The 27583-nt window shown below is 42.1% G+C and overlaps 1 protein-coding gene across 2 annotated transcripts in view; it reads left to right on the forward strand.

Moving 5' to 3' along the window:
- Window positions 1-27583, forward strand: part of LOC137525852 (protein mono-ADP-ribosyltransferase PARP15-like) — a 74149-nt gene that overhangs the window by 14569 nt on the left and 31997 nt on the right. For both annotated transcript variants that reach the window (XM_068247074.1, XM_068247076.1), the window contains 4 exons: window positions 3977-4150; window positions 13802-13965; window positions 18537-18657; window positions 26695-26757. In XM_068247074.1, the coding sequence (XP_068103175.1) occupies window positions 3977-4150; window positions 13802-13965; window positions 18537-18657; window positions 26695-26757 (522 nt within the window). The remainder of the gene's footprint in view (window positions 1-3976; window positions 4151-13801; window positions 13966-18536; window positions 18658-26694; window positions 26758-27583) is intronic.

Here is a 27583-nt window from a genome sequence, read left to right on the forward strand (position 1 = left end):
TTTACCTAAGCGCTGTCTGTCAGCGCCGCTCCCCTGCCTCCTCTGTATCGGCGCTACCCGCTCGCGTCACTTCCCTCCAATCAGCGGGAGGGAAGGGACACAGGCGGGTAGTGCTGATACGGACGAGGCGGGGGAGCGGCGCTGACAGACAGCGCTTAGGTAAACATTGTGCTGGCGACACGCTGCATGTCACCAGCACTGCGGGGGGTATAGCGGCGCGCAGGAGGGTCTTGGAGGCACACCATGGGGCAACAAAGGCTGGTGTTAGTGTGCACAACCAGCCTCTGTGCCCCACTAGCATAATAAAATCCCACCTCGGGTTCTCTTTAAGACTGATATGATGTATTTTGAATGCACACTTGCACTTCACCAAAACTGACTAATATACAGTAATTGCAGGCTGCAGGACAGTTATCAGATGTACTAATCAGTGAGCACATTAAGTAGAGAAAGTTCTCCACTTCCCCTGAATAATTACAAACATGCCTGCCTTCTGTACATAGTGTATACACTTCCAGCTCAATCTGATAGTTCTGCCTGGTGACGGCAGGCTTATCAATTACCAGCTAAATGAAGTTTAAAGCATGACATTTAACCCTTGAAAACCAGTCAGATGATTTTATCTGTTAATTTTATGCTGTGTTTAAAGCTAATGGGAATCCGTACTAAATAAAATAAGTCAGATACTCACCTAAGGAGAGGGGAGGGTCCTAATGAGCCTTCCCTCTCCTCTCCCGGTGCCCTCGGTGCTGCGCTGGCTCCCCCGTTCAAGTCTCCCGCCGCGGGGACTTCGGAAGTCTTCGGGAGCCGAGTCCTCTCGAAGACAGGCGGCTCCATATTGCGCACGTGCGAGTGCGTCATAGAGGGCGTTCGTGCGTGCGCAGTGTAGAGCGGCCCGTCTTTCCGAAGCCCCCTTCGGCGGGGAAACAGTGGTATTTGACCAAAACGGTCGAATACCGCTATGGGGGAGCCGGCACAACAGCAGGGACCGGGACAGGAGAGGGAATTCTCTATGGGACCCAGAGCCTCCCTCTCCTTAGGTGAGTATCTGACTTTTTTAGTTTAGTATGGGTTCCCATTCACTTTAATGCTTAATGCTGGCAATATACCATGAGGTTTTTTTTGGAAGATAGATGGCTTGATACATCATTTCCAACAGGCCCGATCTGATTTTAATCGGTTTTCTGATGGATTCTCTCATAGAAAGAATGGAAATCATTCAGAGAAATGATCGAAAAATGGTCTGAGAATCGATCGGACAGTAAATCTGCTGAAAAAAACATATCATGTACTCCCAGCATTAGACTATTGATGAAATTTGATGACAATACCTCTTTAAGCAGATAAAGTATTGATATAAACCTGTGAGATAATTGATCCAGCAAACGTAGACAGTATGTTTTTAAATTGCCTACTGTTATATGGTAAAAGGTTCCATAAATCGTAGAACAGGAAATCGGGAGGCACTCAGCTGTCAGTGCACAGCTATAAGTACCTAGGCTAGATGGTTGACAGACAATGATGGTCATGTCTAGGAGAACTCACGGAAAATAATGTACTTTGTTTTCTTATCATGCGCCCCCCCCCCCCCACACACACACACTTTGCTGCCTTAATCACTTGATTCAGGCTGCTTCATACAAGATCTGCCCCTGATGTTAAAGCTTCACTTTCCTCAGATTTACCCAGGTGATAATACTTATTGCTCTCCTCAGAATGGATCTTTTTTACGTGGATCACTTAATTTGGGTGCATAGCCCGTTGGCTCCTGCAGGTGCCCGGCATAGACCGCAATGTAATTTTGTGGCTATGTGCAACCAGGTTTGGAAGGGGATTAGTGTGAGCAGTAGCATAGCTAGAAATGATGGAGCCCCATAGCAAAATTTTCATGGGGCCCTCAGGACTAGGCACTTTTGAGCATTGCCATCTGCCCCTACCCTATGGATAAGAGTTGATGGGGCAATTTACATTCTGTGCAATGTACACTGCGTATGGTCCATGGGCTAAGAGACAAAGTCAGAGGGTGGAGAAACAATGAAAAATTAATATTGAACACATCAGGTACAAACTGGGCCCCCTCTGCTCCAGGGAATCATAGCAGTTGCTATGGCTGCTATGGCTATTGCTATGCCCCTGAGTGTGAGGAATAGTCGGGGTAGGGCTGCTATCAGAATGTTCTGGTCCCCATACTGGGCAAACCTACTGGGCCTCCCTCCCTACCACACACATCATCAGACAGCCTTTTAGGGGGGAAGAGGTCACTGCAGGTACTGCTGAGGGTAGGAAGTGGTCACTATGGGTACTGCTGAGGGTGACGTTGCTGGGGGTGGGAATAGGTCGTAGGGGGTGTAGCTGGGAGGTTACTATGGGTGATGCTGGAAGGAGTGGTCAGTGTGGGTGCTTCAAGGGGTATGAAGAGGTCACTGTGGGTGGTGCTGGGGAGGTAGAGTTCACAGTAAATGCTGCTGGCAGAAGGGAGAAGACTTTGGGTGCTACTGGTGGAGGGACAGGTAAGTGCTGATGCAATCATCTTACCTGTTTTCACACAGTTATTGTGGTCTCCACATGTGTAGGCATGTCTATGATAGCTGATAGTAGAATATCGATAATATTATATCAGCATCCCTTGGTGATGACATACAACGTACCCTCTTTTTTGCATCTTTTTTTTTATTCTTTTTATTATTTTTATTATAATACAAAAAATGCCATTCCAGAGAAAAATGAGCCATAAATTACTGTTCTCCTATATTGCTTTCACTTACAGTAGGTAGTACAAATCTGACAGAACTGATAGGTTTTGGAATAGTCCATCTCTTCATGGGGGATTCTCAGAAGGCTTTTATTTTTCATAAAGACATTCCCTGAAAAGGATTTATACAATGATGCTGGCATCCCTCCCTGCTTACTGCACACTTTATTGACAGTTGGACAGAGCAACTTCCATTCACTAAGTGCTTTTGAAAATAAACTAAACCCTAAGAATCCTCTATGAGAAGACAGACTAGTCCAAAATCTGCCAGATTTCTACTACCTACTGTAAGTGACAGCAACATAGGAGAAAATTAATTTACTGCTCATTTTACCCTGTAAGAAACGTACTTCTTATTTGTATGTGTTCACAAGTATTTTAAATGCTAGGATTTTCGTGATAGTGGTCCTTTAACCAGCTGGGCGGTATGCGTCCATCACCGCCGGAGGCTGCCGCTCAGGCCCTGCTGGGCCGATTTTCATGAAATAAAGAGCAGCACACGCAGCCGGCACTTTGCCAGCCGCGTGTGCTGCCCGATCGCCGCCGCTCTGCGGCGATCCGCCGCGAGCAGCGGCGAAAGAGGGTCCCCCCAGCCGCCTGAGCCCAGCGTAGCCGAAACAAAAAGTTCCGGCCAGCGCTAAGGGCTGGATCGGAGGCGGCAGACGTCAGGACGTCGGCTGACGTCCATGACGTCACTCCGCTCGTCGCTATGGCGACGATGTAAGCAAAACAAGGAAGGCCGCTCATTGCGGCCTTCCTTGTTTATTCTGGGCGCCGGAGGCGATCGGAAGAACGCCTCCGGAGCGCCCTCTAGTGGGCTTTCAGTTGGCTGCATGAAATAGTTTTTTTTTAATTTAAAAAAACCCCTCCCGCAGCCACCCTGGCGATTTAATCAGAACGCCAGGGTGGTTAAGGAAGCCCCAGATAAGTATGGCTTTCATCTCAGGTTCACTTTAAGAAAAGCAGGAATGGAGAAGGATTGAAAAAAAAAACATGACTAGAGCATTCAAAAAACAACAACAAACAAAAACAAAACATCACCATTGCACCATTAAAAAGCATCACCAATGCAGAGGACTCCAATATTACCAATATTACTGCAAAGGGTTTTTTTTTTCTGCTTAGTGTTGTTCCTCCGCTATTGCACCTGTTCAAATATCTGCTTATAATGCCTATGCCAGTGTGTATAGAAATACATTATTTTCCATACTTCTTACATTTTAGGCCAGCTCCCCAAAAATGATGTTGCTGTGACCACAAATGGTAACCTGGACTGGCAAAAAATCATTCACTGTAACAATGTAACGTCAGCCAACATTACATCATCGGTGAAGAAGGCACTAAAGGCCTGTGACCAGTACAAACTGACAGCTGCTAGTCTCAAAGGCTTTGAAACAGGTAAAAAGGGATTGGTGACATCGTTTTTTTTCAATATTTAGTTTTTTATTGAACATTTTTACGATACTCAGAAAATATTGATTTCTTTGCAAAGGGAATTACATGTAAATAATGTGAAATAGAATCATTACAATGTTGTGTTTGACAAGTATGTCATCTGCGTGCGGCGAACGGGGAAGGCTGAGGACCGCGGCGTGGGAGCGATCAGGGTTTCTGGACCTGCGGGAAGCCCCAGGTAAGTATAACTAACTTTTAATTCTTTATCTCTGGTTCTCTTTAAGGGCCCATATGCAATTCACTTTTTTTTCTCTTAGGTGATATTTTCAAACTTGTCAATAAAATGCCCTTTAATACACCAGCAGGCAAATAAATACTGAAATTATTCTTTATTGTACTTTTCCACCTACCTCTTGGTACTTTTAGCATTGCAAAGTGCTAAAAAGGTATTTTAAATCAAAGATGAAAAATTATCTCCACTGACCCGTATGCAATTCACTTTTTTCACCTGAGTTTTCTCCTAGGTGATGTTTTCATAACGTGTACATAAAATGCATTTTTAATCACCAACAAGTAAGAAAATACTCAAAAATTTTGATAGTTTTTCCACTACTTTATGGTACTTTTTCAATTCCAAAATGCTGAAAAGTTATTTGAAATACAAGATAAAAGAATATCTCCTTGGAGAAAACTGAGGAGAAAAAGTTAATTTCTCAAGGGCCACTGGCACATATGCAATTCACATTTTCTCCTGACTTTTCACCTAGGTGATATTTCAACAGCAGGGCCCATATGCAATTAACTTTACACCTGAGTTTTATCCTAGGAGATAATTTTTTAAAATTTATTTTTAAACTATCTTTTCAGCATTTTGTAATTGAAAAAGTACCAAAAAGTAGGTGAAAAAGTACTAAAAACATTATTTTGAGCATTTTCTTGCTTGCTGGTGGCTTGAAAGGCATTTTATAACAAGGTGTAAACATATCACCTAGGAGAAAAGTCAAGAGAAAAATGGCTCTGGGCCCATACGCAATTCACTTTTTCTCCTGAGTTTTCTCCTGGGCGAATTTGCACGTACATTTTCGCAATTAGGCCTTTACATAATTACAATGTGTAAATTCAATTGATTTTGTATAATCATTTGTAATTTTCCATAAATATTTACAGAATTTTGTGTGAATAACACAGCCTCCATACGTGCTATTGTCACCAAAATTGCTATATTTCTTAAGGAGAAGTAAAAAAAAAAAAGAATTTTTCAGAAAATACCTTGTAATTTTTTGAGAAAATTGATTTTAAAAATGCAAAGAAAATGTTTTTTTTTAAAAAAAGACAGTTTTAAAAAAAATTTCCTTTGCATATTTAAAATCGATTTTCTCAAAAACTATAAGGTCTTTTTGAAGAAATTTTTTTTCATCTTGTACCCACTTCACAACATATATAGTAATTTTGTTGACAATAGCATATATGGGGCTTTCCTATTAACCACTAAAATCGCCATGAAATTATGCGAAAACTATGTAAAAAGTTACGCAAAATTCCAAATGATTACAGTTAAAAACTAAATTTATTACCATTCTTCCTGAAATTTTGCATTACGATTGCGCATTGTAATTTTGAATTTTAATGCAAAATTACGTCCGTGCAAAAGTGCACATCACCGGCCTCCAGTATCAAAAGTCAGGGGCACTGCATTCCCTCTACAAATGGTCACCGATTGGACGCAATAAAAGGAAAAAACAGGTAACAGTAAGAAAGAAGGGATAGAACTCCTATTCTTTAAAGTACAATTATCTCTGGATTATAACAGGTGCCTAACCCTAACACCCCCCTGGTGGTGCCTAACCCTAACCACCCCCTGGTGGTGCCAAACCCTAACCACCCCCCTGGTGGTGCCTAACCCTAACCAGCACCCTGGTGGTGCCTAACCATAACACCCTCCTAGTGCTGCCTAACCCTAAGACCTCCCTGGTGGTGCCTAACCCTAACCACCCCCCTGGTGGTGCCTAACCCTAACCACCCCCTGGTGGTGCCTAACCCTAAGCACCCCCCTGGTGGCGCCTAACCCTAAATCTCCCCTGGTGGTGCCTAACCCTAACCATCCCAACTGCACAAACACCCTTACACACATATAAACAATAATATATTTAATCCTTAAAATACTTCACTATAAATAACATGAATAGAATAATTTATATATTTGTAATAAAATAAATAGTCTTAAAAATGTATATATTTGTAATAAAATAAATAGCCTTAAAATCACGTACACATTAATAATATTATAAATAAAAAAAGGTGTATGTGTGTATATATATATATATATATATATATATATATATATATATATATATATATATATATATATACATACATATATATATATATTAGAATAGATAGCCTTACAATGACGAACACATTAAAAAATCTTAAAATAACGGTAATATTAAAAGCGATATATTAGTAAGTTAATAAAACTATAATAGACGCATTATAAGTGTAAAAATCAAAGTTAATAACAAAAGCGATGTATTTGTAATAGAATAAGGTTGAAAACGATATTTAAGCATTATACGTATGAAAACGAATTTTAAATGCTAAAATAAGTGTAAACGATAATTTACTTGTTACAGCCCTGAAAGCGATATTTTAAAACGGAAAAATAAGTAAAAGCTCTTATAAGTGAAATTGAAAAACGAAAAAATAAGTAAACCACACAGTTAAAACGAACTTGTAAATGATATTTGTAATAAACCTTATTCTGTAAATGAAAACTTTTGTTAACACGATCCCTGTAACCGCTATTTCTCGGGCGCCCAATTTTCCTGTCGGGCGCCCAATAGCCGATATTTTGCATTGCAGTCTATGGCCGCGCCCTTTTTGTCCACTAGCCATATGCAACCTTTTTTACTGCTCCCGTGTGAGGGAGACCTGCAGCGACTCTATAGATACAAAGAGCTGCCATATTTGAGCATTCTGGACAGCTCTATTGCATATCTATTGCACTTGTATAAGCCGCTGCAGGGTAGTCCAATTGTGCACCCCACACAATACTGTCTTGATTGTATCAAAGAAATAATAGTGCTGTGCAACCAAAGTCCTCAGGGCTAGCCACACCCCACAGCTTGTGCGCTCAGACCAGCTAACTGTTCGCACAATCTGACAGTGAACTTTGGGGGGGGGGGGGGGGGTGATAGGCAAGGACACCTACTTTGGTCTGCAATCTATGCACCAACATATATTTTAAAACCTATGAGTATTGTAAATAAAGGATGTAGTAGTCTTTCAGTAGACCTGTGACAACAAGGCGGTGTGAAGTAACAATAAGACACCACTCGAGTACATTTTTAGGAACCTTGAGTCAGATCTTGACTCCCGTGTTGCATTATATCAGATCATCACAGAAATTTAAGATAATGTTCATGGACAAATTACAAGGGCTATGTAACGATTGGTGTCAGCACGCAGAGAGAATCTGATTATTGGTGGTCTGCAGAACCACCAAGAATGCAGATATATACCCGATTATTGATGATCTGCAGTATCACCGATAATCAGATATATTGCTAACCTCTGGACACCTAAGGTATGTGAGTGTTTGGTGTAGCAGTAATACTTTGAGTAATGCACCTGCTGAGCAGGTGATAAGAAGCAGCCTGGAATACTGCTTATACTGACAGAAGAACCTTCCAACAGCCTGAGAATCTCCAAGGGGTGGAGTCAGGCTGGAGGTAGGAGGAACCTGCACAGGAGCGACACCTAAAGGGTGGATGTCACTAGCAGGTCAGGAGACTATCTCTTAGGGCCCGTTTCCACTATAGCGTTACGAAATCGCCGGCGAATCACCGCAGGCAAATCGCATGCGGGTGCGATTCCGCATGCGTTTTTTGCCACGATTTTGCATGCAATTTCGCATAGGTAAGGCTGTATGCGATTTTAACCATGTCACTGCCTGTGTGAATTAACATGGGTACCTATGCGAAATCGCATGCGAAATCGCGGCAAAAAACGCATGGGGAAAACGCATGCGATTTCCCTATTAAATACATTGCGTGCGATTCGCCTGCATTCCACACGCAGGCGAATTCTGAGGCCCCTACCCTGCAGATTTTTTCTGCACAGAAAAACGTGCGGGGAAACGCACAAGTGGAAACAGTCCCATCCACTTGTACTGACTGTGCGAATCCGCATGCGGGCAACGCATGCGGATTCGCGATAGTGGAAACGGGCCCTTAAGGGAGAGAGATAGTTCCCAAGGAAGAAACAAATATCAGACAATGGCCTCAATTCACTAAGATCATGCTGGAGATAATAAGGCAAGAGAAAACTTACCTCCACACAGTGAGAGAGTTATCTTATCTCTTCATTCCTTAAGTTACCTCCTCTGTAGTTAATTTACCCCCTCTGTAGTTAAGTTACCTCCTCTGTAGTTAATTTACCTCCTCTGTAGTTATTTTCACATGCAGTTAATTAACAGCCTGTCTTTAACTCTGGAGTTATTTTAAGGATTGGAGAGTTAACTTAAAGACAGAAGAGTTAACTTTAGGTTTCCTGAATACTACATGCCTTATCACCATGGTAACAACTCTAGAAGAGTTATTAAAGACAGGAGATAATCTTAGTGAATTGAGGCCAATGTCTAGTCTTGGTGTGAGGTCCGTGGTCTCTACACCCTGGAACTAGTCTGATGCACAACATAAATGATAATACAGTTCCCTAGTCTTGGGTGTGAGTTCCGTGATCATCAACACCCTGGAACTAGTCTGGAGCATAACATAAATGATAATACAATTCCCTAGTCTTTGGTGTGAGTTCCGTGATCATCAACACCCTGGAACTGGTCTAACAAATAACAATAGTACAAGGTAATCTGGCTCAGTGTGAATTCCCAGGTCCACCTGGTTCAAACACACTGTTGGATCTGACTAAGGTCTGTATGCTTCCACGTAAGTGTTCGCAATGGCAGACAACCAGCAACTGGCAAGCAAGCAGAATATATAGTAGCTGAACTCTGCTGCCCCGCCCGAGCCACTCAGCCAATCACGAGTCCAGCAGGAATCAGCTGATCGTCCTGATCAGCTGACACCTCTCCTGCTGGTATAAAGGTCCTGACTTCTGGCCCGCGCGCGCGTAGCTCTTCATCCATCTATGTGGACTAACAGACCCAGCCACTCCAAAGGCACGCTGCTGCGCACAAACCGTCACCTTGGACGCGGAATCAGCCGCCTTGCTTTCAGCACATGCGGCGGCTTTTCCGCGTTTTCTCACAGGCTAATTCACATAGCTAGGATCAGGGGCATAACTAGAAATCACTGGGGCCCCCAGAGAAACTCCCATTCCCCCCCCCCCCCTCCCCCTTGCTCACTGCACAAGTAAATTGAGAACCAATTTGTCCAATTGGCTAGTGCACACTTGAATGTGTTTTCCCCATGCAGATAAAAACTGAAGCACTGCAGGCATTTTCTCTATCAATTACATTAACTTATGTGATAAAAAGTGCAAGTTACCATACATACAGACACGTGTGCAGAAAGCGCATATAGAAAACTGACAGACAAGTGTGCTCCCAGCCTCAGCTTCTTACTACACTCACTCTGTCCACCTCTGATGGAGCAGAACTGGCTCTGCAGCCTTCTCCAGCATCACTACAGTACACAGCACTTAGCGAGTGGGTGAAGAGGCTGGGACAGGGTATGGTACACAAGACTCTGCTGCGCAGTCAATAGGGACTTTGTACAGATCTTTGTCTACAAAACTTTGTATGATTCCTTATCAGTGGCTGAGTGAATGCAGTCATTAGAACAATTATGCAGAGAGCAGAAACTTTTTTCTCTCCGTGCCCAGACGCCTCCTGCATCACTACAGTACACAGCACTTGAGGAGGGGTAGAAAGGGTGTTGGTAGAACAGTACACAAGGCCATGCTCAACACTGAATAGGCACTGTCTACAAATCTTTCTCTGCAAAACTTTGTTTGATTCCTTATCAGTGCCTGAGCAGATGCAGTCATTAGAACAATTGTGCAGAGAGCAGAAAGTTTTTTTCTCACTGTGCCCATAGTTGTCACTCTCTCAAGACAGGGAGAAGAAACTTCTCTCTTTACAGGGCCCACCTGTGGCTTCTGGGCTCCCTGCGGCTGCATCCCTTGCAGGGTCTATTGTAACGCCTTTGGCTAGAATGGAATATGGGTCAGAGGGTATTAGTAATCTATTTGTAATGTGACATTCTAGTTGGAGATTTCTCCAAATTATTTTTTGGTATTGCTTCCAATGGGAATTGTAATGCTTGGCTTATCTGTATGCTGGTGACGTCTTGTTTGAGGTATGGCTGGTATTGTGGTGAAACCCCTCCCACAGTGGGATGTCAAGGCCATGGCCCTGACAGTTTCCTCTCTGAGAAACTTGTTGTATTGTGGGAAATAATGCCCGACTCTAACTGGCAAGCAAGCAGAATCTCCCTCTGTGCATCATACATTATTTTCACTACAGATCCTCTTTAATGTGTATTTAGAATGTGTTTACCTACCCTGATGCATCGCAAAGATACCCTGGGTGCAGTAGTTAAAGAGTAACTGTCAGGCTGCAGAAGCTAATTTAAACCTCTATTCTCCTGTGTTAAACAGTTTAGAAGGAAGCCAAAAAGGCATTAGTGAAGATAAAAATCTCTCTTACCTTTGATGTGTGCTTATCAGCAAAGCTGTTATTCTTAAGAAGACGCAAGCCGCATACTATACTGCAAAGCATTCTGGGGCTCTCCCCTTGGTTGCTAATGAGACGTTACAGAAGCTTGTAATCAGTCCAGCGCGTAGCACTGATAAATCTCCGGGCAGAGTACACTGCAGGAGTCAGCTATTGTTCCTAGCCACATGGCTCATTAATATTCACTGCACACTGTGTTATTCAGTACGAGCTTTTCTGTGATCAGGAAGCAGGCAGGACATGACAACACATTTGGCTTCATAGAAGACAGAAAAACATGGAACCTGCCATGAGCTGTCAGGAGCATCAATCTCTGCATATACTATATAAAAATTCTGTGAAGTACAAACGTGGACAGTGAAATGCATATGTAATGTAAGTACAGCCAATCTTTAGCTACTGATATATGTGTTTATTTTCTCTGAGACCCTATACCTAACAGCTCCTCTTTAAGTACTGCACCATGTCAGTTAAAGCAGAAAATTTCAAATTTGACTGACTGACTGGTTAAATTATTTAGTTTATTTGTTAATTTTAGTTTGTTTGCTAATTTTGCATGCAAAATGTTTCTGAATCGTTAATTTAGTTGGTTAAAGGCCACTAAACCAATATAAGAATAATTACAATAAGTAATGTAATTAAATGGTGAATGGTAATGCCATTGGCTGTTTGATTACATTACATATTGTAATAACTCTTATATTGGTTGGCTTAGTGGCCTTTAACAAACACATTGTTTTTAAACAATAATAAGGTGTACTGCATTAAAGGCGGACAAGCCCGTGAGCGTGGTGGTACGGTACATGGTCTACACTTATGGCTCTAAGCCCCACATATGACACTCACCCGGACCCTGTGTACTCTAAGGCCGCCTCTGCCACTCCCACCCCTCACTCATTATCCATATCCTTAATCAAACTGATTAAAGTACTTATAACCACCATACTACTCATACAGTGAAAAATTGTGCTGATATTGCACCCTGAGTGCTGCAGAGATGCATAGAAGTGACTTTGAAGTGAACTGGTCGGAAGGTCGGGGATGACCTGGGAATAGCCCCATTTGGACCCTGGTGGTCTAACGATCTGGTGAGTCTTGCCAGGTTGGGTATGGTGGAGGTATCATTGTAGATGACCAGACAGTGAGGAATGTATTGCTGCCTTGTTTAAACTTGAAGTGATCCTGAGTAGCGCCATATTGGATATTACTGGACCAAAAAATTACTTGTGGTATAGATAAGGACATTTAAGGGTGCGCACTGAACAGTATATTTGTTGAAAACACCTGATCTGACGGATGAACCCCTTTATCGGAGGGAATGTAGTAATAGCTGGGGCTCCCTTACAGCTGTGAGCCCCCAGTGGCTTCTCCCTTGTAGTTACACCATTGAGAAGAAACCACTGAATGCAATGCAAGGTAAAATGGGGTGAGATATTGCAGACAGTAGATTATTGGGAATTTTACCAATATTCTACTATCACCCGCTATCAGCCTACCTTATCCTATTCTCACACTTACCTTCCCCGTAGCTATGCCTAACACTAACTTGCCCCCATCTATGCCTAACACTAACATCCCCTTATCCACACCTAACACTAACACCGCCGCTATCACAATTACTTACCAGTGTCTCCACCGCTGTCTACGCCCCCCACAGAGTGTAGTTGAACTTCACCGCCACTATTGCGCTTTGGCTCTGAACTCCATTACTGTCCCCACCACTGTCTTTACCGCCACAAATAAATGGAACACCACTGCCACTATTGTCCTCCGGTGCCTCAGGTGCCAAATTTTCCAACTGTTGCCTATGAGGAAGTGGGATTAACCATGAAATGCGTTGTCTTTTATTAGTGTATAATAAAATCCTTAATGTATATATATGTTTTTTTTTCTGCATGTAAATCCAGCACCATAGCTCCTTTTTAACCTTTTCCCGACTGCTGTATCATGTATCTACGCCCCTGGAAACTTCACTTCAGCACCAGGGGTGTAAATACACATACTTGTTTTGTTTACCTCCCCATTCCCGATTGCTGCACTGCTACCATTTGTTTTTGTCAGAATCACGCCACTCAGTGATTGGTGAATAGGAACAGCTTGTTCCCAAACCCGACCGATCACAGTGCCTGTGGTGAATGAAAAGCTGGAGTCAGCGAGACGTTGGCATTTCGTTAACAAAACCAAACGCAAACAAATACACATCTTCTTTTTCAAGTACATTCAGTGTAGCACCATCTTGTGGCCAAAAAGTAAAAATGCACCCACATACCTTATTATACTGTATATAGAAATACATACATTTGTATTATTTTTTAACCCCTTACACCCCTACCCTATAGTTACCAAAAAAAAAAAAATAGTTACCTTATGGACTTTTTAATATTTATGTCATGAGGGTATATTACTTTTAATTTTGCAAATAAAGGCTTACAATTCGTGATATAATATTAACAATCTCTAAACGAAAAAAATAAACCTTTATTTCCAGATAAAATATTATCGCCATACTCGGGACACAATTTAAACATTGTAATAACCGGGACAAATGGGCAAATAAAATATGTGGGTTTTATGCACAGCAGCACGTTTGATTTTAAAACTATAATGGCCAAAAATGGAGAAATAATGATTATTTTTTTTAATTATTATTCTCTTTAAAATGCATGTAAAATAATTCTTAGCAAAAAAGTACCACCCAAAGAAAGCCTAATTTTTGGCAAAGAAAAAAAAATATAAAGAAAATTTCAGTGTGATAAGTAGCAATAAATTAATTGGGGAATGAATTGGAGGATCATGAAAACCTGTGTTTGGGAAGTGGTTAAACAGTTTTTGATTGTTTTATTTATTTTGGTGCCTCCTAGTATTATGTCACAGAAGATTTTTCATGTAACATAGACCTAATTTGTTTAGGCTTGATGGTTTCTAAATGTCTCATTATATCTTTCCTTTTCCCACAGAGATAGCAGATCTAGATACCCAGAGCTCAGCTAAATGCATCCTGAGAGGGATTGAAGAATATGTAGTTGATCCCACATCAGGGACAGGAATATTTACAATTACCATAGTTGTCCAAGATGATGCTGCGTGCCAGGCATATCAAAGGTTTTTTCAGAAATATCAGGTAAATAATCAGGTTTTTAAATTGTCCTTTACCATGTATAACCACTATTAATGAAAGTTCATAAGCTTGTTAATTAGCAATAGAAGGCCCAATATGTGCAGCTATTAATTTTTGTACAGTATAAATAGCTCAATGTAAGGATCGGTGTCAGCAACCAGAGAGAATCTGATTATTGGTGATCTGCAGTATCCCCAATAATACAAGTGCAACTAACCTCTGGACACCTAATACAATAAATGACAATGGAGACAGTAACAATTCACGAGATCGTGGAAATATCCACCACACGGCAATTCCTCAGAGGTGGTTACCTCTGAATGGGAACCCCGTGTGTGAGATCCTCAACCAGGCAGAGAGAGGAATCTCGGCCCCTGGCAGTAATCGTCTGCTAGGGCAGGCATCTCGGAGAGGCAAGCCTCAGAGGTAGCCCACCAGTGGGAGACGTTCCACTGGAGGGAGAAAGGTCAGACAAGCAGAGGTTCGGCAACAGAGAGACGGCAACAGTACAGGAACGGAAGGCTGATACAGAGTCGGTAAACAGGCAGGGTCGGCAACTTTGAATCAGATAGGCAGAGGTACAAGATCGATAAGAGAAGAGAGTAGTCAAGGTCCAGGATAGCCAGAGTCAAAACACAGGTAAATATACAATATAATCCTAAACTGAGGTGTGACGTCCTTGGTATCAACACCTAGGGACTGAGCTAAGGTCTGAGCGCTTACACCTTAGCATTCACGACAGCAGACGAGGAGCAACTGAACACTAGCTCCTTATATGCTGGGAGCGCATCTGCAGCGCCACCCAGCCGCCCAGCCAATCCAACAGCTAGTTGGAGTCAGCTGACCGGCAAGTCAGCTGACTCCCCGTCTAGCTGCATAAAGGTCCTGCCGCCGGGCGCGCGCACGCGTAATGCGTGCCCTGTTTGCGGCCGAAGGACCCATGTGCAACAGCGAGGTGGGGACCGCTGCCGGCTGACACGTGGAGACGGCGTCCACGCCGCTCTCCGCCGCAGCGGCATCCCCGCCGGCCGTTACACTCAAGACCAAGGTCAAGTTTTGTGACCAAGTATGTTGTGGCTCACCTTTGTAGTTCAGCTGCGCCTCTCACATTCCATGTGCAGCCTCCTGTTCCAGGTACAGCAGCCCCCTTGTTTTATGAAGCTCCCTTGAACATCAGTTTCCCTTTTGTATGGGTTTGATTACCATTTTCAGCCTCCTCTTTCATATGTAGCAGCCCCTTTTTCATGTTCAGATGTAACATTGTGTTGCAACCGCCAAAGGCCCGGGCCTTTGCGGCCTTTCCAGAAATCCGGTCCTGTTCAAGACTCAACATTTTATTTGCACTAATCAACATTTATTGAATATAAAGCAGTCCTATACCCATGTGGTTTGTGAGAGCTCTGTCAAACAAGACTTTAAGTTAGGTCAAAATCTTGTGGGTTTACCGAGGTAGAAGTCATGTATGATAAGGGTTGAGGGACAAAAGAGAAGTGGGCCAGACCTGGTCATGGTGACAGAAGAAGGAGGCATTGGATTAGGAGGGATCGTGGCAGGACCTCCCTTCACAAAAGCCCAGCAGACCATGAGGCCTAGAGATGAGCTATCAAAATATGCTAAATAGTTTTTCCTGAATCAGATTTTCATGAAAATACATTGACTGCATTTTGTGAAAATTCTCATCTTCATCAAAATATTTGAATTTGAATAGGAATAGGTTCTTCTCTTGAACCCGCTGAATGTTTGTTAGTGCTCGGTATCTGTGCTGGACAGGTGCCCACCTTCCCCCGGAGTGCTATCTAAGTGTGACTGCAGCCATGGTTCTCTGCCAGGTAGTAAGACCACTGAAGCGCTGGCACGTGTGGTGTTACAAATGCTGCCCTTTGACTGCATTTTAATTGCACCCAAATGGAACTTGTAGGCAGCAGAAGGGACACGGAACTGCTCAGCAAGCGTGCAATTCAGCCTCCTGTCTAAAAGAGGCCTGACATTTAGTGATGAGTTGAGAAGTTTCCTAATATGCAATTTTTTTAGAGGACGCTGTGGTTGGTAAGGTATATCAAAGCTAAAAGTTGCTGGCCAGTCAGCTGACAACTGTAGCTATTTTTAAGTTTACCCAGACTCCTCAAAAAGTCCTGGCACATATAATGTGAAGGGAATACCAGAAACCAAATGGTGTAGTATCATTAGGTAGTCGAAAATAAACAGAATTTGTGGGTAATAGATACTCACAAAGGTGGGTTGCAAGACTTGCAACCACTGTAAGCCGATCCATCTGAAAATGGCGCCTGCAAATAATGGCGCACAGTGTTGCCGCTAATTCTTTTTGCGCTTATCGTTATTTAACGATAAGCGGTTATTGGTTTACAGCTTAAATCAAGTAATTAACGTTAAAACTTTACGGTAATAGCTTTTCGTTATGTTTCCTTCTAAGAAGCTGTATTGTAAAACGTAATACTTTTAACCTGACTTATCTACTTTCAAATCAGTATAACGTTGATCATATTTAATAAAACTTCGAGGTCGAGGCCCAGCAATGACAAATATTTTTTCATTGATTTAATTTTGTTTTTATTAATAATTATGATGCTTAGTAGAAGATGTATTTATATGTATTACATTTATCTAATTTTAGTGAATAAATACAAATTTATGATTGATTTAAGTTACAGAAATTTCATTAACTTAATTAGCATTAATATCGCAATTAAAGTATTACAAAAAAAACCTCTACACAATCACGATGGGTTAATTTACATTTAATAACAAACAAAACAATTACAATTCACAATATACCCATCATAATTAAATGAGATATAGGTACAATAATATTTCTTCCCTTGCCGCAGTGCACATTCAAACTGTGTGAAAGTTATTTAACGATAAAAGCAATGTGCATTGCGCAGGAACCAAATAACATTAAATAACGTTACGTTTGTTTCAAAGAGATGTACAGATTACAACACGCACTGAACATTAGAAATTACATAAAGTTAATTATTATTTTAAGAATTCTCAATCTATTGTGTTAACGTTATTTACCGTTTAGAGAACAGATCAATAGAAATATGTTTGCCGTTCTAGCAGTAAATAACAATAAAACTGGTTTTATAGTTTTTAGCCGAAGCTACATTAAATAACTGCATACATGAAGAAATGGTGTGGTGTGGTTGTGGGCAGTGTCCCCAGGCAGTGAGAGAACCTGGGGCGCCGCCCACGCCACGCCCCTTCCCCTTTTTATGGCCGGCTGCTCCCAAGGCAATGCTGCAAGCATGTTCCCATATTGCTGGGTGATTTTAAACGTAGGGGACCCCGAGAGAAGGCTGCACGAGCCGTCCCTGCTACTGAACTGATGTCTCTCTCAATAAGACAAGGGTAAGGTCCCCTAATAAGTTAATAATGTGTAACGCATGGATTTGCTTCCATTATTTGTATTGTGAGATGCATTAGTTCCAATGCACCTGTTCTACTGTTATGAGCACAGTTGTGCCTTTAAGAGGCTAGTTAGCCCTATGCAATGTCAGGTGCATCTTGGTTAGATGCGCTACCATTTTCATTTCTTCATGTATGCAGCTACATTAAATAACGTTTAATATTTGTCGTCCTGACGATAAATAACAATAAAACTTTGTTTAATAGTAGGCGCTATTGGTAAATATAGACACAGTGCGCCATCTTTCAAAAATGTCTTCCGTGCGCCATTATTATACCCTATTAACAGTAAATAACGTGAAGCCTATTACATGCGGCGCCATTATTAAGCATAGGCGCCATTTTCCTCTGATGCCTATAGGGAAATAACCGGCCCCGCCCGGTATACCAGATCCTCTAGAACCTGGTCGGTCACTCTCCTCAGGTTTTTGCTAGTTGTAGGTGACTACAAATTTGGAAAGACTATAATCTCTAATGGAGATGTCTAGACACTGGACTAGATCACTATAAATAAATAAATAAATAAATAGAGGTATCATACCTCTTCAGGTGATTCAAACCAAATTAATGGGAAAGACATTTTTATTGATAAACGATCAACAGTTTAACCATTCGACAATTTAACCATTTATGAATAAAAACATATTTTCCATTCATTTTGTTGAATTATCTGAAGAGGTAACATTCCACTATTTTTAGTGATCTAGATTACAGTGCACAGAATATTACACATTAGGCACCTCCCACAACCCCCTTTTTTTGTCTAGCTGACAACTGCTTTAATTGATCACCAGTTCGCAACCTGATTGGTGGCTAGCAGCTATGCGCTGCTACTTGGCCCTCCTGAATGATGGAGACTTACCTACTAGGCAAAGTCACCACTTATCACTATCAGTACTAACCAACACTGACTCTATATAAAACATGGTTAAAGCTTTAGCATACTTGCAGTGTATAACTTTTAACAATCAATTAGAATTCACTTTACTAATATAAGATGACAGATAGAAGAACTGTATGTTGAAGGTTAGTGACCCTTGAAAGATGACAGGAAGTTTCTGCATTTTCTGCATTACTAATCCTTCTTTCCATTTTGGACCAACTATTTAAAACATCTATATTGCTATTCCTTCCTTCCTGTTTAGGTTAACTATCATCACTTCACTGCCTTCGGAAAAACAATCAAACTAATCAAAGGGGACATCACTGAACAAGTTGTGAATTGTATACTGAACCTGACAAACGAGACCCTGGATCAGTCCCGTGGTAAAGAGCGGAGGGTTTTACACGGTGTCTTTTGACTTGGGCAGATATGGGGATAAATCACTGATTGGGGGGCAATACAAGTGATATCGGGCTGTCCCATGGCAAGCTAAAACAGGGACATCGAAGCTATGCCTGTTTGCTCCACGTTCAATATGGATCATATGGGCTTGTGGGACATTGAATTACGACAGTAGGAGCAGAGTGTTTCTCATTTAAGTGCAGTTGCTATGTTTGCACTAATGTATATTATTTTGTGATTATCCTTCTTGGGTTATGGTGGGTGGTGAAAGTGATGGTGGATTACCTTTATTGCAAACCCTGATGAAGCATCCACCAGGGGGTGCCAGAAAGCCACTAGGAGCTACAGGAAATTTAGAAGACGGCGCTGGACACTCGGTGAGTATTTTATGCTGCACAAGAGTTTCCCAAGCAAGTGGGAAGCACATGTATCCGGCATCAGGCGATCCCCGCCGGTGCAGGATAAAGGAGACTGAGCTGTATATATATATTTATGTTTTTCCCATTAAAATATTTAAAATCAATGTTGGTGGACTTTAAAATTGTTACCTTCTGTAAATAAGAGGGTTGCTTTTTATAAAATTATTTAATTACCAGGGCCCCTATGGTCTTATCACATATAGCTGATTATGCACACAGCTGCTGGCTTGGGCTGGTCAATAAGATGCATTTATGACTGCTGGTGAGTATAGGGGGAGGGACCACCTATGCTGGTGGATATTAGGGGTCACCTATGGCTGCTAGTGGATATTGGGGGCCACCTATGACTGCTGGTGGATATTGGGGGCCACCTATGACTGCTGGTAGATATTAGGGGCCACCTATGACTGCTGGTGGATATTGGGGGCCACCTATGACTGCTGGTAGATATTAGGGGCCACCTATGACTGCTGGTGGTTATTAGGGGCCACCTATGACTGCCGGTGGATATTAGGGGCCACCTATGACTGCTGTTGGATATTAGGGGCCACCAATGACTGCTGGTAGATATTGATGGCCACCTATGACTGCTGGTGGATATTAGGGGCCACCTATGACTACTGGTGGATATTAGGGGCCACCTATGACTGCTGGTGAATATTTGGGGCCACCTATGACTGCTGGTGGATATTAGGGGCCACCTATGACTGCTGGTGGATATTAGGGTGCCACCTATGACTGCTGTTGGATATTGGGGGCCACCTATAACTGCCGGTGGATATTATTGGCCACCTATGACAGCTGGTGGATATTGAGGGCCTTCTATGACTGCTGGTGAATATTGGGGGCCACCTATGACTGCTGGTGGATATTAGGGGCAACCTATGACTGCTGGTAGATATTGATGGTCACCTATGACTGCTGGTGGATATTAGGGGCCACCTATGACTGCTGGTGAATATTAGGGGCCACCTATGACTGCTGGTTGATATTGGGGGCCACCTATGACTGCTGGTGGATATTAGGGGCCACCTATGACTGCTGGTGGATATTGCGGGCCACCTATGGCTGCCGGTGGATATTAGGGGTCACCAATGGCTGCCAGTGGATATTGGGGGCCACCTATGACTGCTGGTGGATATTAGGGGCCGCCTATGACTGCTGGTGGATATTAAGGGGCCACCTATGACTGTTGGTGGATATTGGGGCCACCACCTATGACTAATGGTGTATATTCGGGACTGCCTATGACTGCAGATATATATTGGACAACACTTATGACTGTTGGGAAATATATAGACTGTTAACAGTTTGCTGAAAAATATTCGGGGCCATTTATGACTGCTGGAAAATATGTGGGCGGTTAAAGGATATTGTAGGCGGTTAAAGGATATCTTATCTCTAAATGTATTTAAAAAAGGATGCCTTAAGTGAGTAGGGGGAGTTGTGCAGAGTCTTACCGCACCTCCTGTGCCCTGGCGTCACCCTCCGTTCTTCTCTAAATTGTCCTGTTCTGTCCCGCCAGTCGACGTTGTCATGACCTCTGATCCAAACATACTATGCTGCGCATCGGCAGTATGTTCCCTTGGGCGCCTTACAACCGCTCTCCCTGGAGACTCCATATGCATACCTCCCAAATTTTTGGGAAAAGAAAGGACATTTAAGCCATGCACCTGCCACACCCCTAGTCACGCTTACCATAAATATTTCATTAGAAAAATATGTTTTGTAATTCAAACCACACTGGTCCTTTCTATCCTGGTTCATTTTCCTTTATATTAACATTTGAAAATTAATAATATATCAATTTAAAGTATTGGAATACAGTTTTGAGTCATTTAAATACATTTTTCAGTAGATAAAATAGATATATTTACATAGATCTGTGAAAGAGCGACTGGATTCCCAAAGAGGGACTGTCCCTCCAAAAGAGGGACAGTTGGGAGGTGTGTCCATATGACGTGACCGCGCACGCGCAGTCATAAGGCTGCGCACTTCCTTCAGGGAGGAGTTAAGGTTAAATGCTACCAGAGGGGTCTTAGGGTTAGGCACCATCAGGGGGAATCTTAGGGTTAGGCACCAATAGGGGGGTCTTAGGGTTAGGGACCACCAGGGGGTGTCTTAGGGTTCGGCCCCAATAAGGGGTTCTTAGGGTTAGGCCCCACCAGGGGGTATCTTAGGGTTATGCACCACCAGGGAAGGGTTCTGTGTGAGAGTAGGAAGAGGTTAGGTTATAGTAAAATATCGGTCATGATTAAAGATATTTTACTGTATGAATGAAGTAGTACAATATCAGTATATTAAACAATATTCTATCCCTTTTACTGGTCCTCATTTTAGTTAAAAATAGTAAAAATAGAGGTTACAGTGGGGAATAGTAGAATGTCAGTATTATAAACAATATTTTATATGTATCATAACTTTAACAATAACTTTAATATAGTTTATATCTGGTGCCCTTTTAGCTGGAGGCCTTATTATATGGGCAGCCTTTAAATACATTTAGAGCTAAGGTATCCTTTAACTATGTCTATTGGGGGCCACCTTTGACTATTGGCAGATATCGGTGGCCACACATAATTGCTGGCAGGTACTGGGGCCCATTTTTGACTGCTGGTGGATATTGGGAGCCACCTATTACTTCTGGAAAATATGAGTTGTTACTTATGAAGCAGGCAGATACTATAGTACAGACCACCTGCTGGCAGATATTGGGGACCAACTTGGCTGCCTAGTGGGATTGAGCAAGTGACAGCCTTGTGCATGCTCAAAAGATGATTCAAATGTTTTTTTCGCAATTCATACAAAAAATCAATTTACAACTGCCACGTTCATAATTTTGGTTAACATGCAAAATTCAAGCACGAGTTACGCAAAATTTGAATTTTAAAATTTAATTTTTCGTGAAATTCCACGCAAGCAAAATTAGCACATTGCAATCATCACTATCCTACATCAACTCTCCATCTACATATTTATCAGCAACCAAGGCCGTATTTACCATAAGGCACTGTAGGCACGTGCCTACAGGTGACTGATGATGGAAAGGCAGCTCATCCTGCTCCCTGAGCGCCTCCCTCCTTCCCTATGCAAAGCCCTGATTAGAGTGTAAATGAGAGGTTACCCACCCTGCTTTCGGCATTCCACTGACCAGATCTCCCTTCAGTCGGGGGCACCACTGGCTACTTAACCTTTTTTAGTTCCTGGACGTAGAAACTACGTCCAGGAACCATACGCGCTCCCGCGTCCGATCGCGCACGTGCACGCGAGCTCCCGGCCGCGGTTCGTTAGCCAGGCAATCAGTGAATTGGGCTATGGTGCCCAATCACTGATTCCTCTCCCCCGCTGAAAAAGCGACAGCTTCTCTCGGAAGATTCGCTTTTTCTGGCTGTGGCGTCCCCCATGCGTCTCTCTAAGCGTATGTTACGCTTAGAGTGACGTCATGTAAACAAACTCATGGCCGCTATCTTGTGGCCAAAAAGTAAAACTACAACTAAAAGTAAAAAAAAAATAAAACTCAAACACACATTAACATTATAAATCTATTGTTTACATCCCACCCTCCCAAAACTACCCAAATAAAATGTTTAACATAAAAAAAAAACATTACAATAATAAAAAAACAAAACATGTAAATATTTACCTCAGGGTCTAAACTTTTTAAATATCAATGTAAAGATGAAATATTTCTATATTTTTTTTATTTTAAACTTGTAAATAGTGATAGATGCAAAACGGAAAAAATGCACCTTTATTTCCAAATAAAATATTGTCGCCATACATTGTGATAGGGACATAATTTTAACGGTGTAATAACTGGGACATATGGGCAAATACAATACGTGAGTTTTAATTATGGAGGCATGTATTATTTTAAAACTATAATAGCTGAACTGAGAAATAATGAATTTTTTCTGTTTTTTTCTTATTCTTCCTGTTAAAATGCATTTACAGTAAAGTGGCTCTTAGCAAAATGTACCCCCCCCCCCCCAAAGAAAGCCTAATTGGTTGCAGAAAAAAACAAGATATAGATCAGTTCATTGTGATTAGTAGTGATAAAGTTATAGGCTAATGAATGGGAGGTGAACATTGCTCAAGTGAAAACGACGGAACGCAAATGAGTTAAAGTGCACCTGAACTCAGAACTTCCTCTCTGCTCTAAAAGATACACAAGAACATAACAATTCAAGAAAAACATTTCTTTGTTACAGCTGACAAAAATCCTAAAGTAAATCTCCATTGTTTCTACTTTCAACGAAGCAGACATATTGTTAACATCCTGGGCTTTCAAATTAGCTTATCTGCCTTATCTGCTGTGGCAGTCAGGTGAGACATCAAATTTAATCAACTTGTGATAAGACACAAATGAGGGGGAATTAGACAGGGTAAACTCTCTACATACATGCAGGGAGCATTTCTATATTTTTTCCTTCTCTTCTGTGCAAGAGTTCAGGTCCACTTTAATACTAAGGACAGTTCTGGATACAAAATACTAAGGGGCACCTGTAGCTACCAATGATGGGCAAATGAACTTAGGTAGAAGTGACAGCAAGGCCAGCCAGTACACTTGCAGTGTGGTTCGGGGGCGGGTGTTTGTTGGTTCATGGAGGGTGAGGTCTAGGGTGCCAGGACATCAGTGCCTATAGGCTCCTGTGAGATAAATCTGGGCCTGGCAGCAACTATTAATTTTCATTTGTTCGTGCAAATTACACAACCTTGGTCAGTGAAGATTATGTTGGTAAAATTTTCCTCTTATCCTAAGGCTGGGTAAACACTGTAAACACTGCTATAATACAGTGGACAGCTGATAAGAAGCAATTCTCCATGTTTCCAATCCATATTGGTCAATTTACATCTATGCATTATAACATACAGTATATGTAAACTGGCCCATATGGAAACATGGAAAATTCCTCTTCATCAGTTTTCCTTTGCGTTATAACTGACAGCAATTGATCCAATGTACACTCAGACTTAATGCAAATATGGAGAGGAAAAAGCACTTGCACAAAATGCAGCAGGGGTGGATACTGCCGCACTGGGCATACCTGCAGCGTGCTCCAATGGTAGTCAACGATTTCAATCAGAAGAGAAAAAGGAGATGGGCACAGCTGCTAAAATACCTTTTATTGTGGCTGGGTTGACACAAAAAAAGCTTACAGCAGTGGGGGAAGGAGTGACAAGTCTGATGAAGCAGGGCTAGTCTCTGCGAAACAGCTGTTAGACTTGTCCTCCCCCCACTGCTGTAAGCTTTTTTTATGTCAACCCAGCCACAATAAAGGGTATTTTAGCATTTTAGCAGTTGTGCCCATCTCCTTCTTCTCTTCGGATTAAAATCAGACTTAGGTCTTGATTCATAAAGGCCTGTGCGATAAAAAAATCTGGTCATTAAAATACCGCATTTGGTATTTCAGACTTTTGTTTACTAATTTATAAAAATGTTCACAGGTGCAGTAGAAGTTTGGTCATTTACCAAAAAATGGGCTTCAACTGATAAAAACCTGTTTGGTAACAGCAGAGCAGTGTGGAGTTGTCTCTGTTTTGTTACATGCTGTTCTGTGCAGTGATGGCATTACAATAGTAAGAGGCATCCCCGACATCCCTTGGAATGTACATGTTTGTTATACTGTCTCTCCTCCCTCTGAATCTGTCCATTAGTCTTTCTTAACCTTTTATTTTATTGCCACAGCTTGCATGAACTCCAAGAAACATTACACATGCCATGCTTAGGTGATTTCCCCACTAGCTCCTCCACATCGTCAAACAGGAACCTAAAGGGTTAAACGTCTGAAGGGCTACAGGGGAATCCTCTTTTGTTTCATTCTCTCTCCTCCCCTGCCTGGCGGGTAGAAAAGCTGGCCCTCCCAGAAGGCATCGCATCCCATCAGCATCCGATCAGGAAGACTTGCAGGAGACAGAGGCTGTTTCTGTTGGCTCTCTGCTCCTGTCAGTAATAGGTTATACCTCTCTGCTTCTGTGAGTCAGGCTCCGCACTGTTTCCGATATACCAGAGCTGCCGGTAATGTTTCTGGGCTTTATGAATTGACATTTACTGACGTGTTGAGGTAGTTACAGCACAAGTCATGAAAGTAATTTCGTTGTGTTACACAATGACAATAAAGTGAATTGAATTGAAGTTAGGAATTTACCTCACTGCTCGGTCATTTCAGCTTTCCATGCGGTAATAGCCTTTATGAATTGACATTTGCCTAAGTACTCAGTAAAGTCAGCTGTTTTCTGCATTACCTCATGCGGTAATGCTTTATGAATCAAGGGCCCATTTGCAATTCACTTTTTCACCTGAGTTATCTCCTAGGAGCTAATTTTCATCTTCTCTTTGAACTAACTTTTCAGAATTTTACAATTGAAAAAGAACCTAAAAGTTGGTGAAAAAGTACCACCAAATATATTTTGAGTGTTTTCTTCCTTGTTGGTGGCTTAAAATGCATTTTATTAAATGTTGTAAAAATATCACCTAGGAGAAAACTCGGGAGAAAAGGTGAATTGCATATGGGCCTAGGACTTAATCACCAATGATCTTAAAGAGACACTGAAGTGAAAAAAAATATATGATATAATGAATTGGTTGTGTACTATGAATAATTACTAGAAGATTAGCAGCAAAGAAAATATTCCCATATTTTTATTTTCAGGTATATAGTGTTATTTCTAACATTGCATCATTCTCTAATATGTGCAGATTACACAACACTCAGCATTCAAAATGATTCTTTCAGAGCAGTCTGTGAACTAATGACCTCTCCTCTGGCAGAGAAAAACGAAATAGTTCAATAACAGTTGAGATAATAAAAGTCAGAAGACAGCCCTCTCCACGACTTTGAAAGTTGTAGAGCTTAATGGCTTGTTTGCATAGAGATAACAACTGGAGTTTCTTAACTCTTCCTGTACTGGAAACAATTAGACTGATGTATCTGATCTTAATGTTTTATTTCTTAGCTGTACTACACATACAAATCATAATAGCATCATTTTCAGTGTCTCTTTAAGGCCAGTGATTTTATAGTAAATCGTGCCCACCGAATACATTGCTTCACATACACGTTTCCACTGGTGAGGACATCTCCTCCTCATTCATTTGACGCCGACTTTTCATGACCATATGTACGTCTGCATGCCAGATGTCCCTGTCAATCACTGCTTCTTTCAGCTCTTGCATAGACATCTTCATAGCTTTACATATGCTGTCTACCCATCTTAGCCTCTGCCGTCCTCTTCTTCTTTTCCCCTGATTTCTCCAAAGAATTTCTCCAAAGAATCTGGTCTTCTTCTCGATAATTTGACCAAAGTATTTGAGTTTTAAAAGTAGTATCAGCCCTTCTAGTGAGTAGTGAATACTCTGGCCTTATTTCTTGTATTGACTGGCTAGATCTCCTAGCAATCCAAAAGACTCTCAATACCTTTCTCTGCATCTAACCATCTGTAAACAAAATATAACAGTGGATTAAATCACTATTTGAATGCTGTGAGCTGCTCAAAGTACATTATAGTAAATACTATAAATATGAAAAATTAAAATACTTTGTAAAGCTCTCTGTTTCAAGACTGTATAACTACTGAACTATGGCCATATGTTTTCAGGTGTTTCTGGAGCAATACTGAAAGCCGCTGGGGACGAGGTCGTGAAGGAGTGCAAACACTTTGGTATTTCATATTTTGCTGCTTTGAATAGATATAGAGTGCTTTTTCCCTGAATGTACAAGCTTCCTGTCTACATTCCCTTTTTGCTTTAACCCTCTGGGCGATACAATTAGATCGCCCAGGAGGGGGCGCAGCACTTTTTTTAAATTTTTTTTATTTTTTAAATCATGTAGCGAGCCCCAGGGCTCGCTACATGATAGCCGCTGCCCAGCGGCATCCCCCCACCCACTCCGATCGCCTTCGGCGATCAGAGTAAGCAGGGAATCCCGTTCAGAACGAGATTTCCTGCTGGGCTTCCCCGGTCGCCATGGCGACCGGGCGGGATGACGTCACCGACGTCATGGACGTCGTGACGTCAGAGGGAGTCCGGATCCACCCCTCAGCGCTGCCTGGCACTGATTGGCCAGACTGCGCAAGGGGTCGGGGAGGGGGGGGGGCTGCGCGGCACGGCGGCGATCGGCGGATCGGCGGCGAGCGGCGGCGTTCGGAAGTTACACGCAGCTAGCAAAGTGCTAGCTGCGTGTAACAAAAAAAAAATTATGCAAATCAGCCCACCAGGGCCTGAGAAATCCTCCTGCGCGACATACCCCGAGCTCAGCTTGGGATTATCGCTCAGGAGGTTAAAGGGAGTCTGAAGTGAAAATTTACAAAAACAAACAAAAAAGCCCCCAACCGATACTCCCCCTAAGAAGAGGGAAGGCTCGGGTTCCTATGGAGCCTTCCCGGTCTCCTAATGGTCCCCGCTTTCCCCGCAGGCTTCCCCATGGGTCATGGACTGCTCTCTTCCGGGTTGGGGAGACTTCGGCAGTCTTTACGCTTGCGAAGTTTA

Source organism: Hyperolius riggenbachi, chromosome 7 (assembly GCF_040937935.1).
Source record: "Hyperolius riggenbachi isolate aHypRig1 chromosome 7, aHypRig1.pri, whole genome shotgun sequence".
Taxonomy (NCBI): Eukaryota; Metazoa; Chordata; class Amphibia; order Anura; family Hyperoliidae; genus Hyperolius; species Hyperolius riggenbachi.